Source organism: Varroa destructor, unplaced genomic scaffold (assembly GCF_002443255.2).
Source record: "Varroa destructor unplaced genomic scaffold, Vdes_3.0 BEIS01000003.1, whole genome shotgun sequence".
NCBI classification, from domain to species: Eukaryota; Metazoa; Arthropoda; class Arachnida; order Mesostigmata; family Varroidae; genus Varroa; species Varroa destructor.
Window position 1 is genome coordinate 14,959,476 of NW_019211456.1, and position 23,193 is coordinate 14,982,668.

The following is a 23,193-nucleotide window of genomic DNA, read 5'->3' on the forward strand; positions in this document are numbered from 1 at the left end:
CATTTTCATTATAAAGGTGGCGTGCATAAATAGGTAATGCATATATGCATTTGTATGTAACATTTGTGTAAAGCTCATGTGATCGACTGTGCGCAAAGTTAGATGTGATATAGTGAGTAACAGCAGATAAAAGGAGGTCTACCTATCATTTACTAGGTTTTTGATCAACTGAAAAAGTACATGTATTTATGTGAGCCACGACGCGGTCGCTTTCGTGCTTGTGGTCACCAGCAGAAAGCGCTTAGAAAAATGCTTGTAAAAGTACACCAACAAGCAAGACGCTAGAAGGTATACTTAAACAAGATTATTAGCCCTCAACAGAGGTCATTTGAAGGCTTAGTGACTTATTTAATGATCATAAATACACAGTGCAACTGGCTTGTACCGGTTGCTCAATATCGCAATACCACAATCTGGTAATTCTCCTCGCTCAGATGAAATCTTCCATCTTGACGACAAAGAGACACCATTCTCAAATCAAATCCTTTTTTGCTCTATTTCTCGTCTTAAGCGATTGACTCAATGGGAAATAAGCACACCCACCTCCTCCAGCTGTTCCTGAGCTGTCAAATTACTGTTCTGATGTTGAATTTTACTTATATTCTGTGGTGTCATCACGCTTTGAGCCTGAATAACAACGGCCGTAGTGTCCTGAACGGGTGTAGGAGTCACGGGCAACTGTGGCAGGGGTTGTGGGACAGTATTCACACTGGACAACGGTGGAACAGTCATTAGCAGGGAGGCCGGCAATAATGCCCCATTTGCATGGGCTGTGGGGTCTACAGTTAACTGCATTGACACCTCATTAATTGGGGCAGCTACTACCGGGGGGCAATCCTGGACAGGGCTTTGGTGCACGACAAGTGCAGCAATGCCCTGTGTGCATATCGTTTCTACAACCTTGTTTTCATCCACCTATATGAAGTAACATCAAGGGGAAAAACACAGTAAAACAAACTAAAGGTTAACTCTATACGGGCGCGCCTATCAGATCTCATAGTGGTGATATTAGATCGTGAGTGTAGATTTGGCACAGGCTGGTTTTACGTTGTTTGATAGGTATTTTAAGCATCGTGTGCTATTAGTGTGCTTTTTAATTATAACTCAGCTTCTCCAAATGTATGCCAAAAGTCTAGAACGGTTTTGTGCAAAGAATAATGTTAACTACAATATTTTTATTGAAATTTGTAAGCGAATCTGGCTGCATACTTCAAATCGTATAAAATACTACAATCTAGGAGTGTTGAAGCTTGAACTTGTGTTGATACAACAAGACTTGAAATTTAACGTTCAGTTGAGGTACTTTAGACGGGTGTTGGTACGTAAATAAATGAAGGATAAGATAAACTCTTCCGGAGCTAGATGGGGCCTATTTGAGCTAGGTCTCTTCTTGTTTTATTCACCTTGCTTCAATATTTTATTGAACAACAACAAGTGAAGGGCAAGTTAGGTTACAACTTGCCCTTCACATTGACCATAGTAGTACTCATATAATAAGGATAACGTTAGCATGTGGCGTAGTTTCCGTACCTCATAAAAAGAACTCTCTATGAGATACGGAAGCCGGATGTCCTGAAAAACAATGTATATATATATATATAGATCTGAATTCAGGAAATGTTATTTTTCCAATTTTTAGTATTATGACAAGAAAGAGCTTTTTTTCCTATAAATTTCACCTACAAACAAATGACAGCAGAATGTGAAGGACACAAAAAGATACGTTGCTGTTATTACGTCTATTGGCACGTCATAATAAATCTATTCTATTTGCTATTACACATTTATGGGATAAGGAATGAAAGGTTCCTTCGACCAAATTATCATTAGACATTTAGATCAAAGACTAGAGTCAGCAACTGAGCGTGAGAATGACGGGAGGACAATTTTTTTTTCAAATCTATTGATTGCCTAACCCATCAAATTTGGTTTGCTAACGCTATCGGCTCTGATCCATAAGCATAGGTAAATCCATTTTGACATGTTCAGAGACATCGCAGCCCATCCGGGGCTTTACTACTGCCTGGGCAACTGAATAAACTACCGATTTTCCTCTTGATCTTAACTCAATCAAACAGCCGTGTTATTGCTCGTGACAACATAAGGTTTATCCTACACATTCGTCAACCAGCTATTTTTTTTACTTCATCATCTTGACGCAGCCTTCTGCGCCCAGACACCGCGTAGTCAGCTGAAAGAGAAGCGTCTGCATTATCCGTTCGGTAGTTGCTGTAACTACAGATAAACCTCACAGTCAAAAATAGGTAATTGCCACGTTCTTTTTCAGTTTCCTGTAAGGACAGCAATGAAATTTCCATATGTATATATATACATACATATTTTAGGGAATTGCTTCTCGCAGCGGGCGTTTGTCATTTCGCCGATGTTAGCGCTGAAGAATCCAAAAAGGACTATCATGGCCAAGTTTGAAAACTTTATAGCCAAAAAAAAATCGTTTAAGAAGTGCAAAGTTGAATTTGGATGTTTATTTTTAGAAATGCGCGTGTTGCGACGGTCACGAAGACTTCAGGCCCGTTCTATCCTTATGGGACAGACTGAGACCATACGCCCTTCCAAGACACAAAGTTGACGCTAAAACGCCAGTAAATTAAAAATAGATTTCACATAACTCAGCGCTCTGCAAATAAGGCAGGACTACAATCGAATCCGCTATAGGTGGCGTGTTTAAATGGAGCATCCACGAATCCCGGGGTAGTACCATCGTCGTATCATTGTCGGCCACCAATAAGTGTCGCTCCTAAGTTTCTCGGAGAAAGAAGTTCTAAAAATGGCTTGTGTGGTATATAGATATTTATTTGAAAGCCTGACTGAGGCGAATAGCAATTTCATTGAATGAACACCATTGCGAAGTAAACCTTGCTCTGTATGAAAAGAAATTTAGTTTTTTGAGATCCTATATGCCATCGATTTTACTTCACTTTATACAGACAGACACGTATGCTGCATAACTTCAGACAAACCCGTCTTGCTGTTGTGCTTATGCCAATGAAAATGGAAAAGAAAGATGATCGTACGACTACTCATAAGGTAACAGTGGAAGGTTACAAGACTATACTTAGACTACGAGTACGTACGGTTAGCCTAGAAAGAAACCTAACATTGGATATGTGCCTGGATGTGCCTGAATTTCACTCGCCATCGCTGGCGTCAACCTTTAACAGAGGTAGACTAGAACCGGGCCTCTTTCTCTCTACCAATCTCACCGTTGTCTTTCTTTGACAACTCTCAGCTTTACTTGGCCTTACTTCTCAAAGAGGCGTCATTGCACATTATGGAAGAAATGATTTGATCATTCACCGCCCTCAGTGACCTGCCATAATAAGCCAACGGTGTGAAATCAAAGGGAAGCACCGATGCACGCCACTCGTGTAGGCACGATCTTGCTTCCCGCCACGTTGTGCACGCTGTGCCATGAGCGTGGCAACGTTCAAGCTACCTGACCTTGTGGCCGATGTTTGTCTGTAAACATTGGCGATGGCTATAGAAGCACTACCGGCCCTGCTGCTGAAGGTCCATAATGGCTCCGCCAACAAATCAATTGTTTGCGGCGCCACCAGTGGCAAGGCGGTCATATTGACTCTATAGGTAAAGTCATGAAGACAATTTCTCTAGGTGAAGCTAGCTAATTGTATTCGGTATGCGACACATGTTTCAGATGGCTAATCCATTTTCTAAACTGTGCCTGTTAAGAAGCTTTCCAGTCGGCCCATGATCGCTCGCTCAACGAAGAGAAGATGAAGTTCATATTACGTTTTACTACCAAAGAATGCCATTGAGATGCTATGGGAGTGTAAATGCCCATTGAAGTACTCGAAGAAGGTCGTTGCAAGGACAAAACAAGCGTCTGCCTACCAAGTCAGAGAGTCGTAATATCCGTACGTGTACAAACATGTAAAATATTTGGCTATACTAAGTACCCATGTATACCGACAAGCCGATGTTAAACTAATACGCGTCACTTGACAGACTTTAGTAATTTTAGTGTTATACAGTATCTCTGAGAAATAGACTACACGTTTACTTTTCCATAGGTTAACTGTTGTGGGTGAGAATGATTAGTAGATCGCTCTCGACCTCAGCTTGCTAACCAGAAGAGATCTATATAGTTCAAGAACATCTCGCTGAAAGGTTCTGTAGGTAAACAAACAAGTGGATAACACACACCTGATGGGGCAATAGTTGCTGGACGTTCGTCATCGTCGGTGCGGCCGACTGTGACGCCAATTCGGCCTGCGCAGCCATCGGCCCGCCTTGCTGCTGCTGCTGCTGCTGTTGCTGCTGTTGATGATGATGATGACTGGGTAATGTTGTTAGAGTAGCAGCGTGGTTTTCGACGTCATGCGTTGTACCGGGTGTGGTCGTCATCCCAGCCATATTGTTTGTTGTGACCGATGAAACAGTGGAATGAATTGGTGGTCGAGCCTGAAAGTGTTGTCTGTCTCTGACCATCGAGGCTACCTGATTGCGGATCAACATTGAGACTAGTCGAACATCTTCCTCTCCGATAATACCTGTTCATGAACTCGCAGTTAGGCGTAATATACAATACATGGTAGTAAATCGTGATCCCTGGTTAGTCCAGGTACAATAGAACATGTTTAGACACCTGACAAAGTCACGATTAATGCAGTTTTAGTAACTGACCATGCGGGTCATGGTAATCAGACATTTCAGCTAGGGCGGTTATATCATCAATAAATTTTGACGCGGATCAAATGTTCAGTTGAACAAACTCACGATCCCGATGACCATACTCTAGACAATATTTCGTCGTCGCACAGATAGCTAGAACATTGAGGTATAGACTGCTAGGAAAACAGACCGATGCAGGTGAAAAAAGAAAACTCAGATTATCGCAGAAGTTTGGCTGCCCATTTGGCCTAAACCAAATGCGCAGACCTAATGCAAGCAAGTCACTGTACCTACTATGAGCACCAAAATCGTTGCGATAAGCACTCGAACATTTTTTTTTACTACGGAGCTGTTTCCTATGCATCTGAATGACTGACAATGGGAAGGCCAGCAGACTCCTGTGGCGCTATTACCGACAGTATTATCTCAGAGTTGCCGAACGGTCGTACTAAACAATACAGTCGCAATCGCTGAATCTAATATTAATATGAAGGTCATGATGAAAAGTGTCGTTAAATGTCTATGTAACAGAAACAGCATCTGAGAACGTCATGCGTTAGTTCGAAAATGACATGGGAACCGCTTTTAAAAACGAAATACCAATATGAAAGCTTTTACTGAAGGATGCGCTTACGATAAAAGGTCATCGTGCGTGTACCAACAGGACGCACCCATTTGATTGGGGCAAATCTAGTTATCAAATGAAGTTACTGGCGTTTAACAGATGCATCTACGGGTAAACTAACCTGTGAGCGTGGACATAGCTTTGGCAACTTCGTCAGCCGTATCGATGTCCATGTCAAAATGAAACTGGATAGCTTCATTCTCCTTATGTTTATCCTTGCGTTTCTTCGGATCAAGGATGCGTACACGCATGTCAAGCTTCGAATTTGTTGAGCTCAATGTTTTTTCGCGGTCACAAAATTCGACCTGTTGAGAAAAGACGAAGATGAATTAGTATTTCTGCAGCGAAATGCTAGAGCTCACACAAAAATTACGTCCATAATGATAACAAAAATGACGAGAATAACGGTGATCATTCCTACGGCTTGCCTTGATACCCAGATCGTCCTGGAAGAAGTCCATATGCAACAATTCCTTAATTGTAGGTCGTTCAGCCCTATTTAACCTTATACATTGTCCTATGATATCCTTCAGTTCAGGAGATTCCACCTGAAAACGCACAAGATCAACATTTTATTGTTAGTGGATTGCATTAGAGTTAGCACAATTTGTGGTGTTTAAAGAATAAAGCTCAATACGTTGACTAAGTCCTTATCCAGCTTATCAGGCCTATGAAAAAAGTCCTTTAATAAAGATCTAATCTTTTCTTGCTATTAACGTATGAAAGAACGCATACTAAAATCAGCATACCTCATACCGAAGGCATTTCATCCTCATTGATTATATTAGCCCCTAATGTAAGTTGTGAGATGCATATTTTGCGCCCCTTCGTTTATTGCACCCCGTTGGAGGAATTACCTTTTATGCCCACAAAAGCGTCTATTTGACACAAATGTGACCTATATAGGTGTATGAATAAGCGTATAGATTATAGAAAATGCCTGAACATGATAACAACAATGACGAGAACAGGTTTTCACGAAGGTTATATTGCGCTTGTGCCAGTCATAAACTCCTAAGTCTATTCTTTACCGAAGAGCAATGAAAGGCAGCTTATATTGTGAGCATAACAGTATGTTGCATGTGACAGCATCCAAGTTCTGCATGCAAATGTGGCATAAACGGGTGAAAAACTGACAACTTGTTGAAGAGGCTACGATTCGGGTTTATAACGAAATCTCGAAAAGGACGAACAAAAGTTAGGACAGTTGTTCTAACGTTTACATCTACTCCTCTGCCAGAATCAATCTCGTAGAGACACTACAGGCAAAAATAAGGGGCAAACCGCTTTTTTGTATCTATTTGATATAACCCAATCGATCGGCTGTCAACTCAGACATAAATTCCGGTTCCAGCAGTATGAACATTTAAAAAGAATCCCCGTAGTTTAATGTGAACTAGCACGCTTTGCCACAATCTGTAAGGGTATCCTCGAAATAGCTGACAACAAACGCAAGTGCAACATGTTTCTCATAGCTGCGACGAATAGTCCTGGCCCAATCCAATGGGCACATCTGTTAGGAGAAGCTTTTCCTTGATACGCTGTCTCGTGGAGATTAAATTCTAAACTTATTGGCAAAATTGCTAGACACCTTCGTTCTGCTTGAGCACAGAAGCAACGGAAATGAGATTGTTTCCGTTTGTTTTTCTTGTTTTTTTCTCTTTTTGACAACTTAGTACCCAGGAAAAGGCCTGCATTTTTAGATACGTATCTTTGGCCGCTATGCGCCAGCTTGCACGCCGTTGACCTTTCAAGATTGACTTGCAACTTCGATACACGCCAGATCAAAGTACAGATAATAACCAATGGTAAATGCTAAAAAGTGAAGATGATGCATTGTTTCGAGACATACTCTAAGGTGCTAGCAAAGTACTATAATACGTAGGCGGAGATTACACAAATTTTTACTATGCTCATTTTCATGTATGTTTATGTGTTCACCTATCTGTAGAGTTTGCTCAAAGATGCAGGTCAACAAGATGTAGTCGTATCATTTGGTTTTAGGTCGAATAATATATTAGTACAAACGTGTACGCATTGATTCACTCGCTCAGCCTTCTCATGCTTTTTTTGCGCCCAAGACCGGTGAGGTTGTTGACGCTCAAGGTCGACTAGAATCTAGAACTTAGCATTTGTTGTTACATCAGTGCGAACCGCCGTCATTTTACACGCCTTCCTTGTACTTTAATTATTATAACCGCAGATCTTCCCATCTGTAGACCAAGAAGGTAGCCTTGGTCCATCAGCTTGCTAAGAGGCAGCCCTCTCTGCGATGAAGTCTGACTCAGCATGAAAGAGAAGACGTGTTTGCAGTACTAAAGATGAGCCCTGAAGCCATCGCTTGACAACTTCAAGCGTCACTTGGCTTCGTTCAGCCGTGTCTATTTGCTAACAGCTGAACTGTAATGCGCCATAGCTCTGTTTCATGTCGGCCGTCCTACTGGGCAGAAGTAAAGCAGTGATCTCAATCGACCGCAGCATCTCATAATGATATTGACGGCTGGGGCAAGATCTGATGGCGTTCTTTACTTTACGAGTACTTGTGGAAAAGCCTAGCTGGTATCGGGTAGTCATTGCGGGCAGCCGCGACAACGCTTAGCATGACGCGCAATTACGGCGAAAGCCTCTCGCAGCACATGTGCGTCGGAGGCGAACATGAGTGTCAATTTCAGCTAACCGAACCTCATTATTCTGATCGCAGTAGAGCATCTCTGATAATTCTCTGAGTTAGATAATGGTCAAGTGGAGGAACAACGACCGTCTCAATTCTAAATGTTCAATGTACGCTGAAACAGAACCAAGGCGTTTGCATATTTTAAGGCTAGCAGTGTCATTTTACAAGAGCACGATAATATAATAGTATGAAATTTCGAAGCTACCAAGGACCTGGCTGCAGATCTTTACCTAGTTTTCTACTAGGGGCCAAGAAAGTGTTATGGGCATATAAACGCGGTTTCCTTATTGACGAACCTATAATTCACTATCGTATGTATTCACTTACTTTATCGAAGCACTGGGGACGAGTTCCGCTCGTGACCTTTTTATAGATCTGCGCGGGGCCGGAACACTCGGCATATGGGTACTCTGAGGTAGCCATCTCTAACATACACATCCCTGTAAAAAGATAAAGTATTAAATGCTATTCAGTGTAATTACTACAAAGAATACGTTACTATAAAGTAAACCATAATTTATCCCAAACATCATGGCATACAAGAGTCATAATCGCAACTAGACAGTTTCAGTGATCCCAACAGTGGGCAAAAAAAATGCGCAATATTTTTATGAAAGAACCTCTGGGGCAGCTAGCCTCAACGAAAGCACGTAGCAATTAACTGTGCACGACCGTACAAAGCATTCGGATGAAGCAATTTTAGATTACCAAAACGCAAAATAACAGATCTTTCTAATGATTTTAATGCCAATTACACATTGATAAATTGTCGACATCAGCAATATTTGGAGTAGTTTATAATAACTGTAAAAGTTAAAGTACGTTGATATAGATGTTTTGATCTAACTACGGTAAACATTTTAAGTTAAAAACAGCTGCCTTCAATTCGTAGCCTTCAAGGTAAGATTTTATAGGAACGATATTCAAATCAATATCAACCGATTTTATATTTTTGCAGGCAGGTCGCTAAAAGGCCTAGCGGTTATCGTGTATACTACTACGGGGCAATTTGTGTCTCGTTCAAAATTAGGGATATATTAAGCTTCATCAGGAAGTCTTGAATATCATCCCGGTTTCAAGACTTGAGCCCAAGTCGCTTACACGGTTGAGTCCGCGTTTGCGCGCTTGAATGGCTTCCATTTCGAACTATTCCGTTTTTGTTCATCCTTTTGCGAAACGTGCAGGGTATATAGCAAATAATCTGAATCTAGGCACGATGATATAAATCATGATTCTCCGCTTGAGTGGAATAGTCGAAAAATTACTTAGACCAGGCTTTAGTTGTTCTAAGAGAAAGAAGCCGAGTTGGCCCGAACAGTTGATGCCCTGGCCTTTGGGACAATCGCAGATAGATAAACCCTATTCGACGCTAAGGGCGCTAAACTTCTTCTCGAGTGGAGAAGAACAGTGGCAACATTGGGTAATATACGGCATTGCCGTAACGAAAAAAACAGACACTAATACCGGAGTAAATACATGGATACCGAGGAAGAGACCCGAAGGTCCGTGTCTGACAAAAAAAAACAAAATGAGTGAAGACCATTTATCGCACCGCACGTGACCGCACTGGCTAAATAGCTCTTACTTGCACCGTAGCGGCGTGAAGACCTGTGTTTGTTACTCACGCCTTTCATCTAATTGAGTGACATTAAACCCGCTCGCTTAGAAAAATGATGTTGCTGCTGCTTCAAGAAGGCATAATGTCGTATTAACTCATCGTTGTTTAACATATAAATGTTGCGTAATATTTTTCTATGAAGCAGTTTGATCTAAAAGAAAGTGGTGAACAAGGGTGAAGCCTTAAAGATGGCCACTTATTACAAACGAAGCATAGGATATCGTTTTACGTTCGTTTGACAAAATCAGGACAGTATAGGAGCCTACTATTGCGGAACTCCGAATTGGATGACTACAAACTGTAATCATGTCTGTTTAACGTAGTCTAGCAGCATTCACTGTAGAGGTAAAGCTATTTCAAAAATTGCGTAAGATTAGTCACAAGGTCCTAACCAAGGATAATAAAGTATTTGTTCTAGGCTCACACTGCATGTAGTTAATTTATATAGTATTCACAAGCAATCCATCACTTTACAACCTTTACTTGACTGTGTACGTAACCAGGTCTGTCCTTCAATTCTCTGTTCTTCGTTCGTTGCATCCTCCAGGTGCAAAATATTTAACAGTCCAAATAGGAACGCCAACCTCTCGCAGATACGCAGAGGAATAGGGCTCGATGAAACTAAAGTGTTCAACTATGCATAGGTAATAAAACAACAAAATTCAACAAAGACAGGATTGCCCTATCCATGTGGAACACAGATACGATTTATCTAACACTGTATCATAAATGTGATTACAGTGAGGCCATTTTTGTGTTAATTACTTCACGGAAGGTACAGCTGTTTGAAGGGACCAGCCTTAAACGCCAAAAATACTTGTAAGTGCCCCAATCAACAAACGGCACTTCTGTCGAGCTAATTTCTTCGTAACATCGTTCGTTCAGAGATTATTGTTGTAGAAAACAAAAAGACTCATTTAAAAAAAGCATTTGCAATTCTTACAAGTTAGGTTTTGATAATTATTATAAAGCTCATAGACACTATACTGAAATCTATAAAGCAGGTCAAAAATCAAACCAAAATCCATATGTATCTAAATACCTATAAGAGCTTCACTGTTTCCAGTTATTTACTTACCAAAAGCATATACGTCAACGGATTCGTCGTAGTGTTCCTCGTACATCTCCGGAGCCATGAATTCGGGGGTGCCAATCACAGACTTGGCGAAACTCCGGTTTTTTAAGGTCGCTAGCCCCAAATCACCGATCTTCACCGATCCAGTAGTGCCTATGACAATTTTTGTTCAATATGAAACGTAAGTATTTTATGTATGAGGTCAAAGGTTTACTAGGTTTTTGAGTTAGGGCAAGCGCAGCTACGTTCAGTTGTAAGCCAACTTCAAAAGCATGCTTTCTCATAGAAACAAATTGGCCATTGTTGGCAATTGCTTGTAGTCGATGTGGCATGGTATCTTCAACTGTTCATTGTTTTTCGTTGTTCAAGTAGCAAATGCGAGGACATCGTTCGGGACGACTTCATGGCTTGACTTCATATTGAAGTTCATTTCCACATAAATAATATTTCTTAACCAGAAGCAAAGGCTTAAATGTACTGAAACTGAATCTAACACCTAACTGATAGTGCAGCGGGCAACGATAGAAAATACCTGTGGATCCATGCCAATGCGAGAACATTATTTGGCGGATGTTACAGAATATGTTACTGGAAGTTCTGCTGAGGAAATTGTTTTTCTTTCGATCATTGCATATAGATTTCCCTGTTCGTACCTAATAACTCGTGAACGAGTTAGCCACTATGAGTATTTATAATTTCCGTCTATATACACATAAGCCGTAGAACCATTGAACTGCAGTGGCCATCTTTTGTAGCTTGTATAACTGTTCTATTTATTTAATCGAGTTGCCGAACGCGGATTGTTCGTCGAGTATTGATTCAACAGACTGATGAAAACGCAAATATGTTCAGTAAAAGGGACGTATTTATGTCATAGTTACTTCGTAAAAAAACGTTAAGTTTTTAAGTAAGGTAAGTAAAAAACTAACCAGTGATAAAAATGTTGTCACATTTAAGGTCTCGGTGTATGATAGGCGGCTGTCTCGAGTGCAGAAACATAAGACCCTTCAAAATCTGGCGACACCAGCTTTTGAGCACTTTGATATTGATCTTTTTAAATCTCCGCAGATACGTTTTAAGGGTGCCCGACGTCATGAGCTCAGTGATGAGTACGACAATCTTGCGTTTGTTTGACGTTGTATCCTCCCAACTATCGAAGAACCGTACAATGTTTGGGTGTTGTAGCCCTTTCAACATTTCCGCCTGAAAAACGTAATTTTAGTGGTAAAAAACCTAATCACTTGGTAAACGAAAAAATGTATACTCTACTCAACCGTTTTCTAAAAATGGCCTCGCTTGATTATTAAACATCTCGAAACAGGATTTACAGTTTTAGATGAAGTCATTTATCATTCGAGACCTAATATTTAGTTTGGTTTAAAAACCTTATTAAGAATTAAGTTAGTAAATTTTAAAACCACATCTAGAACATCCTGAAACAAACGGCTCAATGCACGGCCACTGCTAACTCTCCAATCGAAGACTTCACGCACTTTCTGTCCAATTGAAATTCACACGATACGTAGCGAATACTGATTTCCCCATACCGTGTCAAAACGATATTTTCCGTTCATGAAGATCATTTCTCCTTTGTCTATTTCGGTTCAACTAAACAAACACTCTTCCAACTTGTTTTCCTGAATGGATCTTCTCGAATTCATCGTGTGCGGCTACCTTGGTTTATTCGTTCGCTCTGAAGCACTTACCCATGGCTTGTTTACCCCACTCTCTAATTTAAACTCGCCCTTCAATATAAACGTAACATCGTCGTCTGTCATTTGCTTGATTCAATTCGTTTGAAAACTTCTGCCGCGTAACATTTTGACAAAACCAACCTCAAAAAAGGACGGTGGTTTACTAATTATTTCTAAAGGCAAAAAATTTCTGATCGATCTGCCAGCGTCATAGACTCATGCCTCATAGACAGTTGCATAGACTCATAATAATAGATCTAAATTAGTAAAGCGGCTGTAGTTATTTACGAAGAGATAAAATCGAGAAACAATATCTGAGCGAGACAACGGAGTAGGGACATAGGTGCACAAGTTAATTTGAGGAAACCAGAGGACTATGAGCGAATAGAGTTCTATAGAGAATAAATTCTGCGAACAACTAGCGCATTCGACTGCCTTTTCATTGACAACCGCGGGAAGAACTTTAAGCCCAGAATTGGCATAAGCGTGCGCAAAGCAGATGACACGTGCACGACCGCTGACGCGGAGGGGCGCCTGAAATTTGGGAAGCGGAATCCCACCGCTAAACAGGCTCCCTTTCGAGAAGAACAAGTCTAGGTGTTTCGCTAGCTGGCCTGACTCTTCTAAATAATAGACTATGTGAAAGCGGACGTTCTTTCCCTTCAGTAAAGGCAGTAACCTGTAACAACGACGTCAAGGTGCACATGACTATGATAAAGAAGGATTCTAACAAACCATATTCTATACTGTATAGTAAAGCTTCCATCGCCGTATTCCATCGTATTATCATCGCAGACGGAACATTACTTTAATATTGTAAACCATGCAGATAACCTATTAACATTACGACGGCGTGCATAAGATCTAAAATCTCATAATAATGTCGTTGTGTCGCTGACCTAATGTTAGCAGGGGAACCTGACGATTCTGCGTATTGCCTCGAAGATTACAGACGACGCATCTTGTAATGAGGCATATATACCTCAAAAAACTACGTTCAGCTACGGTCGTCACTGCGGTGGTATACCGACACGTCGCGTTGGACAACAGTCGTATAATTTTAATGTACAGATATTTGTGTATGTCCATAAAGGTCACAAACTGGAGCTTACCTCCTCCTTGAAGCGCTGCCTTTCGGCCTTACTGAGCCTTTCCTGTAGCTCGCACCAAGCAACGGCAACTCCTGTCGAGATGTCCAGGCCCTTGTAGACCGTCTTAAAGCTTCCTCGACCTGTTCGGCGGTAAGGTGTACTACAAATTAACCATTCTAGATCATTACACGCAATATATGCTATTTATTTATGTAAAAGTTGTTTTTACAAATTATACCGTTCAATTGTTATTAAATTGGCACATCTTAAATTAAATCTAAAATTAATCGTAAAATACTCAAGGGAATCTATGCCATTATGGCAGGACGTAAATCTTATCCAATGGGTAATACTAAAAGACGAAAGGTAATTTTGTTCATAGCCTACTTACACTACAGTTGTACCTAGAAATGCATTGAATATACTCACTGTCGATAGTCTTGCTCTTAGGTTTAGGGCAATTTTATATAGTGTTGACAAATTTGACATAGTTACTTTCAGTTTTATCTCCTACCACTTTAGGGTTCCATTTCAATATCTTTTAATGTAACTGGTGAACACTTCTCATCGTTTATAAAGATATATACCGATCTCCTCTTCGAATTTCAGGAAGCGTCCGTCTGGCGAAGTTGCCCGGGCCTTTACGTTGACATCTTCGTTGTCGGTCAGGTTAGCAATTGCTGGCAATTGACTGGGATCGACCACCTTCATGTCGTCATCAGAGAGTAGTTAGATGTTGAATGTATTTATACTCCACTCTAATAATGACTTAATTCAATGACCACCACTTTGCTTGTGAGCACCTTTTCGGCTTTAGCAAAGCGAAGTTGAGCAAAGCGAACTCTTATTCCATAAGAGACATTTTTTTGTATTGGGGGATATCGTTTGCAATCAGCGCCTCAGACTTATTTAGTTCTAACAGAAGGCGTGACGCCATTCACCGAAAGTTCGTCACCCATTCAACACTGACGCTTATCGATCCCGCTATTACGGATAAGGATACAAACGCCTCCATCTGGACGTCAGATCTCATCGTAAAACTAAATCAAAGAAGAATAGCATTTCTTAACAGTATCATGCATTGCGACATCATCAATTAGCTTTCGAATTATCTTTCATCGATATATATATATATATACGAGACCTTTCACACAGTTAGTTGACAGGTCAACAGGTGTACAGCGTTGATACTGACATAATTCAAATTGCCATCGTTTCTACCTTAAGCTAATATAGCTTACCTGCTTGTCCATCACGGTATGTAATGTAACCATGTCCATAGCCAAACCTGGAAGACCTGGCAGAACTTCTCCTGACTCCTCGTCTCCGACACAACCCAAAAGCCTAACGAGAAAGTTTATCGCAAACAATAATAAACAGATATTTAACTCTGTGTTCTGCGAATTATATATGACAAAACTAATAAACTAAAAATCGTTCTTAAAAGCTATCACAGTAGTACAAGAACAACGCTGCCTGCAATTTGCATATCACAGCTGGCGCTGAGTTGCTTTATATGATGATTTATGAAGTACTATGGGATCGGACGGTGTAATTATATTTTCTAACTTAAAACACGTGTCTACCTGCAACCTCTAAGACACTTAAAGATCAGTTTTTCTTTAGGTTTTTATGTAGAATAGCTGCAGAAATAGAAAGAATTCACTAAAGTTATACAACGTCCCTCGATAGAGAACGAAGACTTAAAATTTCGAAGTTTGGGTAGCCAAAACACAAAGAAGACAGAATTTTTTCTAAATAGGCCACCTACATTTGTGTTATGCAGTGACACGGATGTATAAACGTCTTCAATATTAAAGATAGCTTCTATTCGTATCTATGTAATCTGTTTGCATGGAGCTTTCGTTTGGAACCTGCTTCAAATCTCTACAAAAATGAACAACCAGTTATTTAGGTCGTTTTATCAAGCGTTAAACCTTAAAAACGATTTGTGGAGTAATGGCTTCTCTTGTTTTTTAAAAACTTCCTTTTCCCACTTACCACGCGAAAAGAAAATCTAAGAGAACCTTCCACCTGGTACATTTGTATTTTCGTGGAAAATTTTTGTGGAAAAGGATGTATTTCCGACACCTTCTGAATTATATATTTCGACGAGATCAGGTGCCTGAAAATAGTTTGCCAACTTTGAAAGGAGTATCCGGTGAAAACGTTTCCTAAGATTACTAATTATTTATGAACACGGGGTCATAGCTTTGAAGACATCTATTATTTCTTACAATACATAACTGAAAGAACATTTTATTTTTATGTTTACGTTCCTGCGTTACGCTATGTTATTTGAGTAACGGATCGTGCCAATTTAATATCAGGACTGCACAGATCATTGTTTAGAATAGTATCGAATTCATCGCAAAATTAGCCGAAATAGCAAGGTCAGTGTCAACAGCCTAAAGCAACAGACGTTTATAAACAAGACTTGCCTACAAAACCTTATATTCATCACGTCGTCGTTGTCGTTATCGTCTACCCAAAGTTTTTCGCTTTCATGCTGTGGAAAGAGGTGCCCTCGATGCACAGAAACAAACACACTTCAAAGGGAAAGCACCAAATGCTTCTATTCCAGAATCGAGCGCTCAATGCTGTTACCATAAATTATACTACAAGGGTTAAAGAGCTGCACAGCTTCTGCTAGCCGCGACACGTGAAGGGGTCTGCTGCCTGTTAGGTCTTCTCTCGGAGGCATAATAGTAACAGTATTAATAGAGTGGCAACAGTGGATTGAACTCGAGACCGCCAGGAAAAATCGAAGCGACCGCATTCGAGGCCTTACCTACCTTCCTTTAACTGCCCAACCTCTCCATTCTACCTGTCTGTGATCCTGAGATCGCTTGCCGCATCTAACCGCGGCATAGAACTAACCCTGACAATTAGTTGTACGACCGATTGAAAGAACCAGGAACCCGATAACGCGAACCGTACTCGCCAAGAAATGGCAGTTTGTCTAAGAAGCAACAGCGCTAGACAATGTAGGTAGCAGCAAGTACTATACTTTGAAAGCATTGTCTAAAGTCTACGCCACTGGACGCGGAACGCATCTGTCTGCTGCATTAATTTATACTTGCTAACATTGCAAATAGGTCCTTGGCTTACACCTCCTACTTTATCTCATATAGATTAATAGCGCTGTACAATAGCCCTCAGGTTGTGTGATTCACATGAATATCCGGAATTGCTCCTCTTCGCGCATTTCTTGCGGGGCCTACACTTCGACGACGGTTCTCCTCGACGTGATGCCGGAACTAGCAACGGATCAACCGAGGCCAATAGGCACATGTCAACACAAGCAACCCTGCTCATACACGCACGAAGTAGGCTTTCCGAATAACTCCAAGAACAGCTGCTCATAAGAAATTATACAAAGCAGTATTTTTACCAGTATCTACTGGCTGGCCAAGACCGCCTACTTCTAACACCGGTTTCACAATAAAAAATCCAGGTACATGGACAGCAAAACTTGGACTTGCTAGTTTGCTTACCTATTTACAATGCTCTACGCGGGACGAAATAGAGACAATGAGTGAGTAATTGGTTGCCTGCTATTGTCGCTACATTTGCGACGGTGTGTCGATATCGGACGCGCTGGACGTTAGACATTGGAAGATGATCCGTTACGCGATGCGGGCGTACCGCTGTCGCTAACCGCTCTGCAGCATTCTGTACAAGTTGTGGCCATCTTCCCTCGCTCCTGCTCGTTGACTGGAAGACCGCGTCCGTTAACTCAATCGTACGCATTGCGTCGTACGAGCAGCAACAATGATTTACTGGTAACATCCCCTAATCAGAGCTCATCGAGGAGATCCACCAGCGGGCATCGCTACCGGCACCGCTGAACGCGTGGAGAGTCTTCCACAAGATGGCCGATAGCCAACAATGAATATGTTGAAAATCAATTGTTGATATAATTGTCGGAAACGAAAGTTACTTCGGAGCGAGCATAACACTTCATCTACATTTTACGTCCCTACAAATCGTCCCAATGTCCTTGACCATAAGACCCGAGTGTGATATTATTTATCGCGAATAATTCATAAGCTTTGGCACTGTTTTGGAACTATGTTACCCCATCGTCTCTTCCGAAAATGGCTTGAGGCTTGATGGTACAGTTTCATGGTACACACTTAGACAATTCAATAGTTTTATTAATACAGCAAGTGGTGGGGTACTATTGATGACGAAAACTGACATATGTATCCTGAGAGCCTGAATGAGGTCTTTAGTCTATGGGTGTAAGGGTACAGAAATGGAACACGTCAGAGAAAATTCTAAATTTATTTATTTATTTCTTCCTGTCACTGACAATTTACAACGGATGTTTTTCAGATTAAATCGAATACTCCCGTCTATGCTATTATGACATTAAATTAAATAATTAATTAGAAAATTATCACAATATCTGTTTCGATTTTAGAGAAGCCCGTGTTTGATTTGTTTGCTGAAAATTAAAGTATGGAAAATGAGACATGAGACTTTACACATCTGTATAACTTCTATAATTACAAAAAATGTGCTCCACACTGTGGATTAATCAAAATCTCTGCTAGGCAGACCTCAGAGGTCCAGTGGGAAGATTCCTTTACATCGAAGATGTATGACGATAATCGAATGTACGTTTCTAAAACCGACCGTACCACAACGATCTGAACACAACGACCATCGCATGACTCTAAACCTACTCGTTCAGCAAAATACTTCTCGGAACAAATAAAAGCACGTTAATAATTACAATGAAAATACTAATCTGAGTAATGCCCTTGTATGCTGTAATCAGACACAATCCTCCTAACATTTCTGTATAACTGAGGAAGACAATAATATTGAACTTTGCCTCACAAGAATCAATCGTCACTTCCTCAATGAGCATTCCTAAAATCTTCGAGATGAACGCACTGCATAAGCATTGCCTTAATAAAGACCACAAAAAAAAGAAACTATTTTATAGCAAAGCTGGTTTGAACTGACAGAATAAACGGGTAAACTGCTTATAGGAAACATATATTTCTGCAGAACTAATATACCTACTTTTTGATTTAGACAAAAAGAGCTTTATAACTTTATATAACAGCGAATGTGTACTGACAACTTTTTTTTTTCAAATACCATGTTTAGCTAAGGGGACTACTTACCGATAAAAATAAATTAAATCTCAGCAGCTTATCGTAAGTTATCAAGGTTGGAGTAAGAGGATACTTGATGGCCAGTAAAATTTGTTTTTTTAGATTAAAAGATAAAAAAAAAAAATATTATTTTTCGTTAATATACATTATGCCCTTTTCTCTCTAATCAGATATAGAATATCCGTATGCAAAACTGTGTTATTCTTTACAGTGCCAGGAGAACATTTCGTCGTTCCGTTTATAACGTTATCAGCAACCAAATTAATCCAGTATGAAATCCGTATGGTAGCGCAGGCCCCGTTAGGTTTAACACGTCTCAGTCGTTTGATGGATACTGATCCGTCGGCAAGATTCGTCCGGCGGGAGCAGGCCAATGTGAGCTTGAAGGCTCCGCTTCTTTCGAAGCTATGCAGATAAAACTAGAAGCTCGTAACACTAATCCGTTCCAAACTTAAATAGAACTACCTTATGACATATTCAAGTACTTGCTAGAAGGCTAGAAAAAGGCTACGACAATTGGTATTGGGCAGTGTTGGGAATGTTTTGCAATATGTGGGATACGGAACTGCCAAATGGATGCATCTAAAATAGCCTTTCCAATATTTCCACACACAAGCTTTTTACAGAGCTATATTCCCTATCGTATAGGTGCTGGGTTTCCTATGAAAAAATATAGGCCGTTCTATCCGATTAGCTACATATTTCACTGAGCCTGACAAACTGCCTGTCCTACTTGATCCTGTTTAAACTGACCAGTATCATTATATTTAATGTTTGTCAATTTGCCGAGAACGGCTCATTAGCCAAACGCTTCGTATCTTTGCAGGACAACTTCTTGAAGTTATTCTATAAAATTCGTTTCAACAAAATCTTTTCGAAGCGCCTACAATGAAGATACTGTATAAACTCTTATATTTATTTAATGTTGCCCCCAAGCCTCAGAAGGCTGTAGGACTACGTAGAAGAACCAGGGTAATAGCCATAGCCCAAGGAACTAGTCATCTAAATTTGCTTTCTTAAACAAAGCCAAACATTTTCAGGTCGCTATTGAGAAAAATTACACATTAAATTCTACCCGTATTATTTTTGCCAAATCGTTTTATCGTATACACACTGCAGTCCTTTGTTCCTTGTTCTCTAACTATATATATATATATATATATATATATATATATTCGAATGGCCGCCACCTGATTACAAAAATTAATCCGAAACACGTTAACATTAGTGTTGTAGATTAATTTTGCCATAGAGGAATATCTATGGCTAGGAATAGCTATGCGCCTGAAGCTCAACGATCTTACGAGGCCAGATTTTATAACGAAATTTATGCCAAACGTAGCTGTGTGGTACTGAAGAGGCAAGGTGAACGTGTAAATATATAGTTTTCACATACTTCGTCTTATTATAATCAGAACATTTATCCTAATAGACAGAATAGTATCATAGGAGTACGAAACGCAAGAACATTAGATGAGAGTGTTATTTCCCGCATGGTTTTTACGAAAAAAAAAAAAAAAGGTCAGTTTTACGATGGAAGCTTATATTCGAACGGATAACTTCTCTTCGTTTCCCGGACGGCTCATTCATTTTTCATATCGAAAATTTTAGCCTCCGAGTGATTGTCTAACAAAAATGACTAATACAAGTGTCTGCAGCTTTATGTCTCTTGGCCTGCATAAACCTTCATATATTTGGTTCATCGTACCCGTGCGCTCTGCGCCAATCAGGCTGAATGGGGCGCGCTTGGTTTAAATGTGCCCGTTTGTCGAGCAATCTATATAACAGACGCACATACCCATATCATGCTTACAACTTCCTTAGGTGCTGTAAATGAGATCACTGTGTAACCAGATAAAAGCTTGTACATCGCACGAAATACTCAAAGCGTCATGTGTTTTGTCTAATTGCACCATCAATCTATATTTCAAACCTAAATAAATTCGAAGAACCATTTACCATGAACGCATAACAGTTACGAAATTGGTACGGTAAAAAGTCAAGTAACATAATCTGGATTTCATTGGACATCGCTCGACAAAAGCGGCGTTATCATGAAAATTCAGTGAATAAGGAGAGCTGCAAAAATATTAGTATATAGCGAAACCTGGACCTGCCGTTTCAACAGAATCGCACGCGGTCAACATCAGGTGAATCTATTTACTTAACGATTGGATCAATTTCTGAATCAAAGGCATCAGAGTCCAGGGTCAGATAGAGTTTCTAACTGTAAACATCCCAAGGAAAGCCGAAAGGCTAGAGATTGCGGGATACGTCAGACCGAACTGTCCGATATATGTTAGACAAAATGTTGATATTGATCTGTGAACAAAAGTTCTCCCTTTCTATTCACTTATCATTCAGCAATATAGTCGAAAAGACGGGTCCGCCGCTAGGCAGATCTGGTACTGGTGATAACGTTAACCACACACAATTCAAATTACCCAATACCACCAATGCGACACAGTAACAAGATTAGGACATACACCATATTAGTCCTAATGCGTTTCTCGCAATACATGTAACCGAAACTATAGTCAATATTATTATTTCTGCTACTGCAGTTACTACTAACCTGTTATTACGAGCTCCATTGCTGCTTCCGTGATGTAGATTATTCGTTTCGTCATTTCCATTACTGCTGCCATTTGTGGCGTTTAATCCGTCTGCCTGAGTGCTTTCATCCTGCATTTGGTGACTATTGCTACCGGGGCCGCTGCGTGGACAGGCTGCGAGCAAGCCCTCATCGCGCATGCGAACTTTTCGCGGGGATACCGCTCCTGGACGAGAGCCATCGCCGGAGACCATCAGCCGGGAGCTAGATGGCGTACGGCGTTTTTCTGGCGACGTCGGACTTCTGACTTCGGTAGGTGTTGGTGTCGTTTCACGGGGCGACCTCCTCTCCTGCGAGGAGACCAGCCGCCGGGGCGGAGGCCTCGGCGCCCCCGATCCGCCCAGGGAGGTCTTCTGCGGGCGAAGGATGGAAACCCTTTTGCGTGGCTGTTGATGTTGGTGCTGGCCACCCTCAGGTGTCATGTGCCCCTGATTCGTGCGCAGCGAACTTCGGACTGGTGCTGGCGGAGGCGGCGAAGGTGATAGCGCCTCCTTGTCAGGCGAACGACGCATCATTATTTGTGGATCAATTCGCTCGATAAAATGCTTACTGCTTGACGATGGGATCGCGGTGCTTACAGATAATTGGTTACCATTAAATCGACTTTTCACCTTTAGGATTGAACAGACGGTAACAAAATGTTTTGACCCTCCAACTAAAAGTACACCGCGACCTACACGCACCAGATCACTCACAGTTACAAGATGGTTCTATCAAATCTGGTTCATCCACTGAACGCACACCAGCACGAGGGCGCACGATACCGGCTTAAGAGGTTGGCACAGGCGTTGATTGACTTCTGTTAGTGAGAACGGGCGCAGTTTTCTCCCTTGCAAAAACAAGATGATTTAGCAAAAACCTTCCAGCCTCTGACAGGGAATTCCAAATAATAGTTAAGCGTATAGCCAGGATTCTTGTTAGCAATTATTACCGGCGGTGAAAACGATTCGTATAAATATCGATGTATAAAGGGTAACGTCGCCTAACGACGCCCATTGCGTGTTTGTTGTTGTGGGCGACTATATGTTGTTATTGTTATTACTGTGGTGTTATGATTCTTGGTGACATAGGTGGTAGAACAATGGCGGTTAATAATAGTAACCGTAGCAGTAATAGCAATTGAAATAGTTCAAATGCATTGAGCTTCTGTTGATGCCGATAATTACCACATCCATCTGTTCATTGTGGGCTCATTTTTTAGCTGCTATCGCTTCTGCTTCTTACAGTTCTTTCTCGACGTCGAGTTCGTTCGCGGGTATATATATATATGTATATATATGTTTGCGCGCTGTATTTAAGGCTGAGCAGTGAAATACAATAAAGCAGCCACAAGTCCTGAGTCGTTCTTTCTTTTCCCTCCAATTTCACTTTTGAGAAAAACTCCTGGTGTCGACAGTACGTCCTTCTGCTTCTAGTAGTATATCTGCAAAAAGAAACCCGAAAAGATCGTTAGCAAGTACACGCTGTGATAAGAAATAATCGACAACAAGGCACGCAAGCGTACACACGCATATGTGCCCCTTCAAAAAGTTCCCTAAAAAATTGTGTATCGTCGATTTCCCAGACTCATAACCCGTAATATTAAAGTATACTTTTACTAGTGTTATATCCATCGAAACTATGCGCAATCATATACATTTCGGTACTCTATTTTCGTTTAATATTTTCCTGCTATTTTTTTCTCTGTGTCATCACGGTTGGCATGTTTGATGCTGCTTCGACTTCAGTGCGACATCGGTCAGCTAAGAATCAGTCGCCGTAACTGGTAGATAACCTCCTATGACGGGGTGACACCAAGGGAACGTTATTAGTGTTCCTTGAAACTTCTTGTGGAAGCTGAAACATCGTTCCGCTATAAACTCAACAATATACCAATTCAACTGCTAGATAGACTTGGAAATACGAAACGAGGTGACGCTAGACGCACCTCACCCGTTTTAGCATTGTTTGTGTAAAAACGTGCAAAAAAACGTAATGTCTTCTAAAAAATGACCAGTAGCTTACTTTTCGCTTT

The 23,193-nt window shown here is 40.8% G+C and overlaps 1 protein-coding gene across 8 annotated transcripts in view; it reads right to left on the reverse strand.

The window, feature by feature from the left end:
• Wnk (Wnk kinase) overlaps positions 1-23,193 on the reverse strand; it is a 71,015-nt gene that overhangs the window by 7,274 nt on the left and 40,548 nt on the right. For 6 of the 8 annotated variants that reach the window (XM_022798837.2, XM_022798838.2, XM_086984885.1 and 3 more), the window contains exons 2-13: positions 21,141-22,602; positions 14,672-14,774; positions 14,018-14,135; positions 13,452-13,570; positions 11,575-11,848; positions 10,649-10,798; positions 8,280-8,392; positions 5,707-5,826; positions 5,400-5,583; positions 4,186-4,532; positions 1,531-1,572; positions 544-915 (exon numbers count right to left, since the gene is read on the reverse strand). In XM_022798837.2, coding sequence (XP_022654572.1) covers positions 544-915; positions 1,531-1,572; positions 4,186-4,532; positions 5,400-5,583; positions 5,707-5,826; positions 8,280-8,392; positions 10,649-10,798; positions 11,575-11,848; positions 13,452-13,570; positions 14,018-14,135; positions 14,672-14,774; positions 21,141-21,694 — 2,496 coding nt within the window. In that variant the 5' untranslated portion in view covers positions 21,695-22,602. The remainder of the gene's footprint in view (positions 1-543; positions 916-1,530; positions 1,573-4,185; positions 4,533-5,399; positions 5,584-5,706; positions 5,827-8,279; positions 8,393-10,648; positions 10,799-11,574; positions 11,849-13,451; positions 13,571-14,017; positions 14,136-14,671; positions 14,775-21,140; positions 22,603-23,193) is intronic. The other 2 variants (XM_022798843.2, XM_022798844.2) reach the window with 2 other exon arrangements.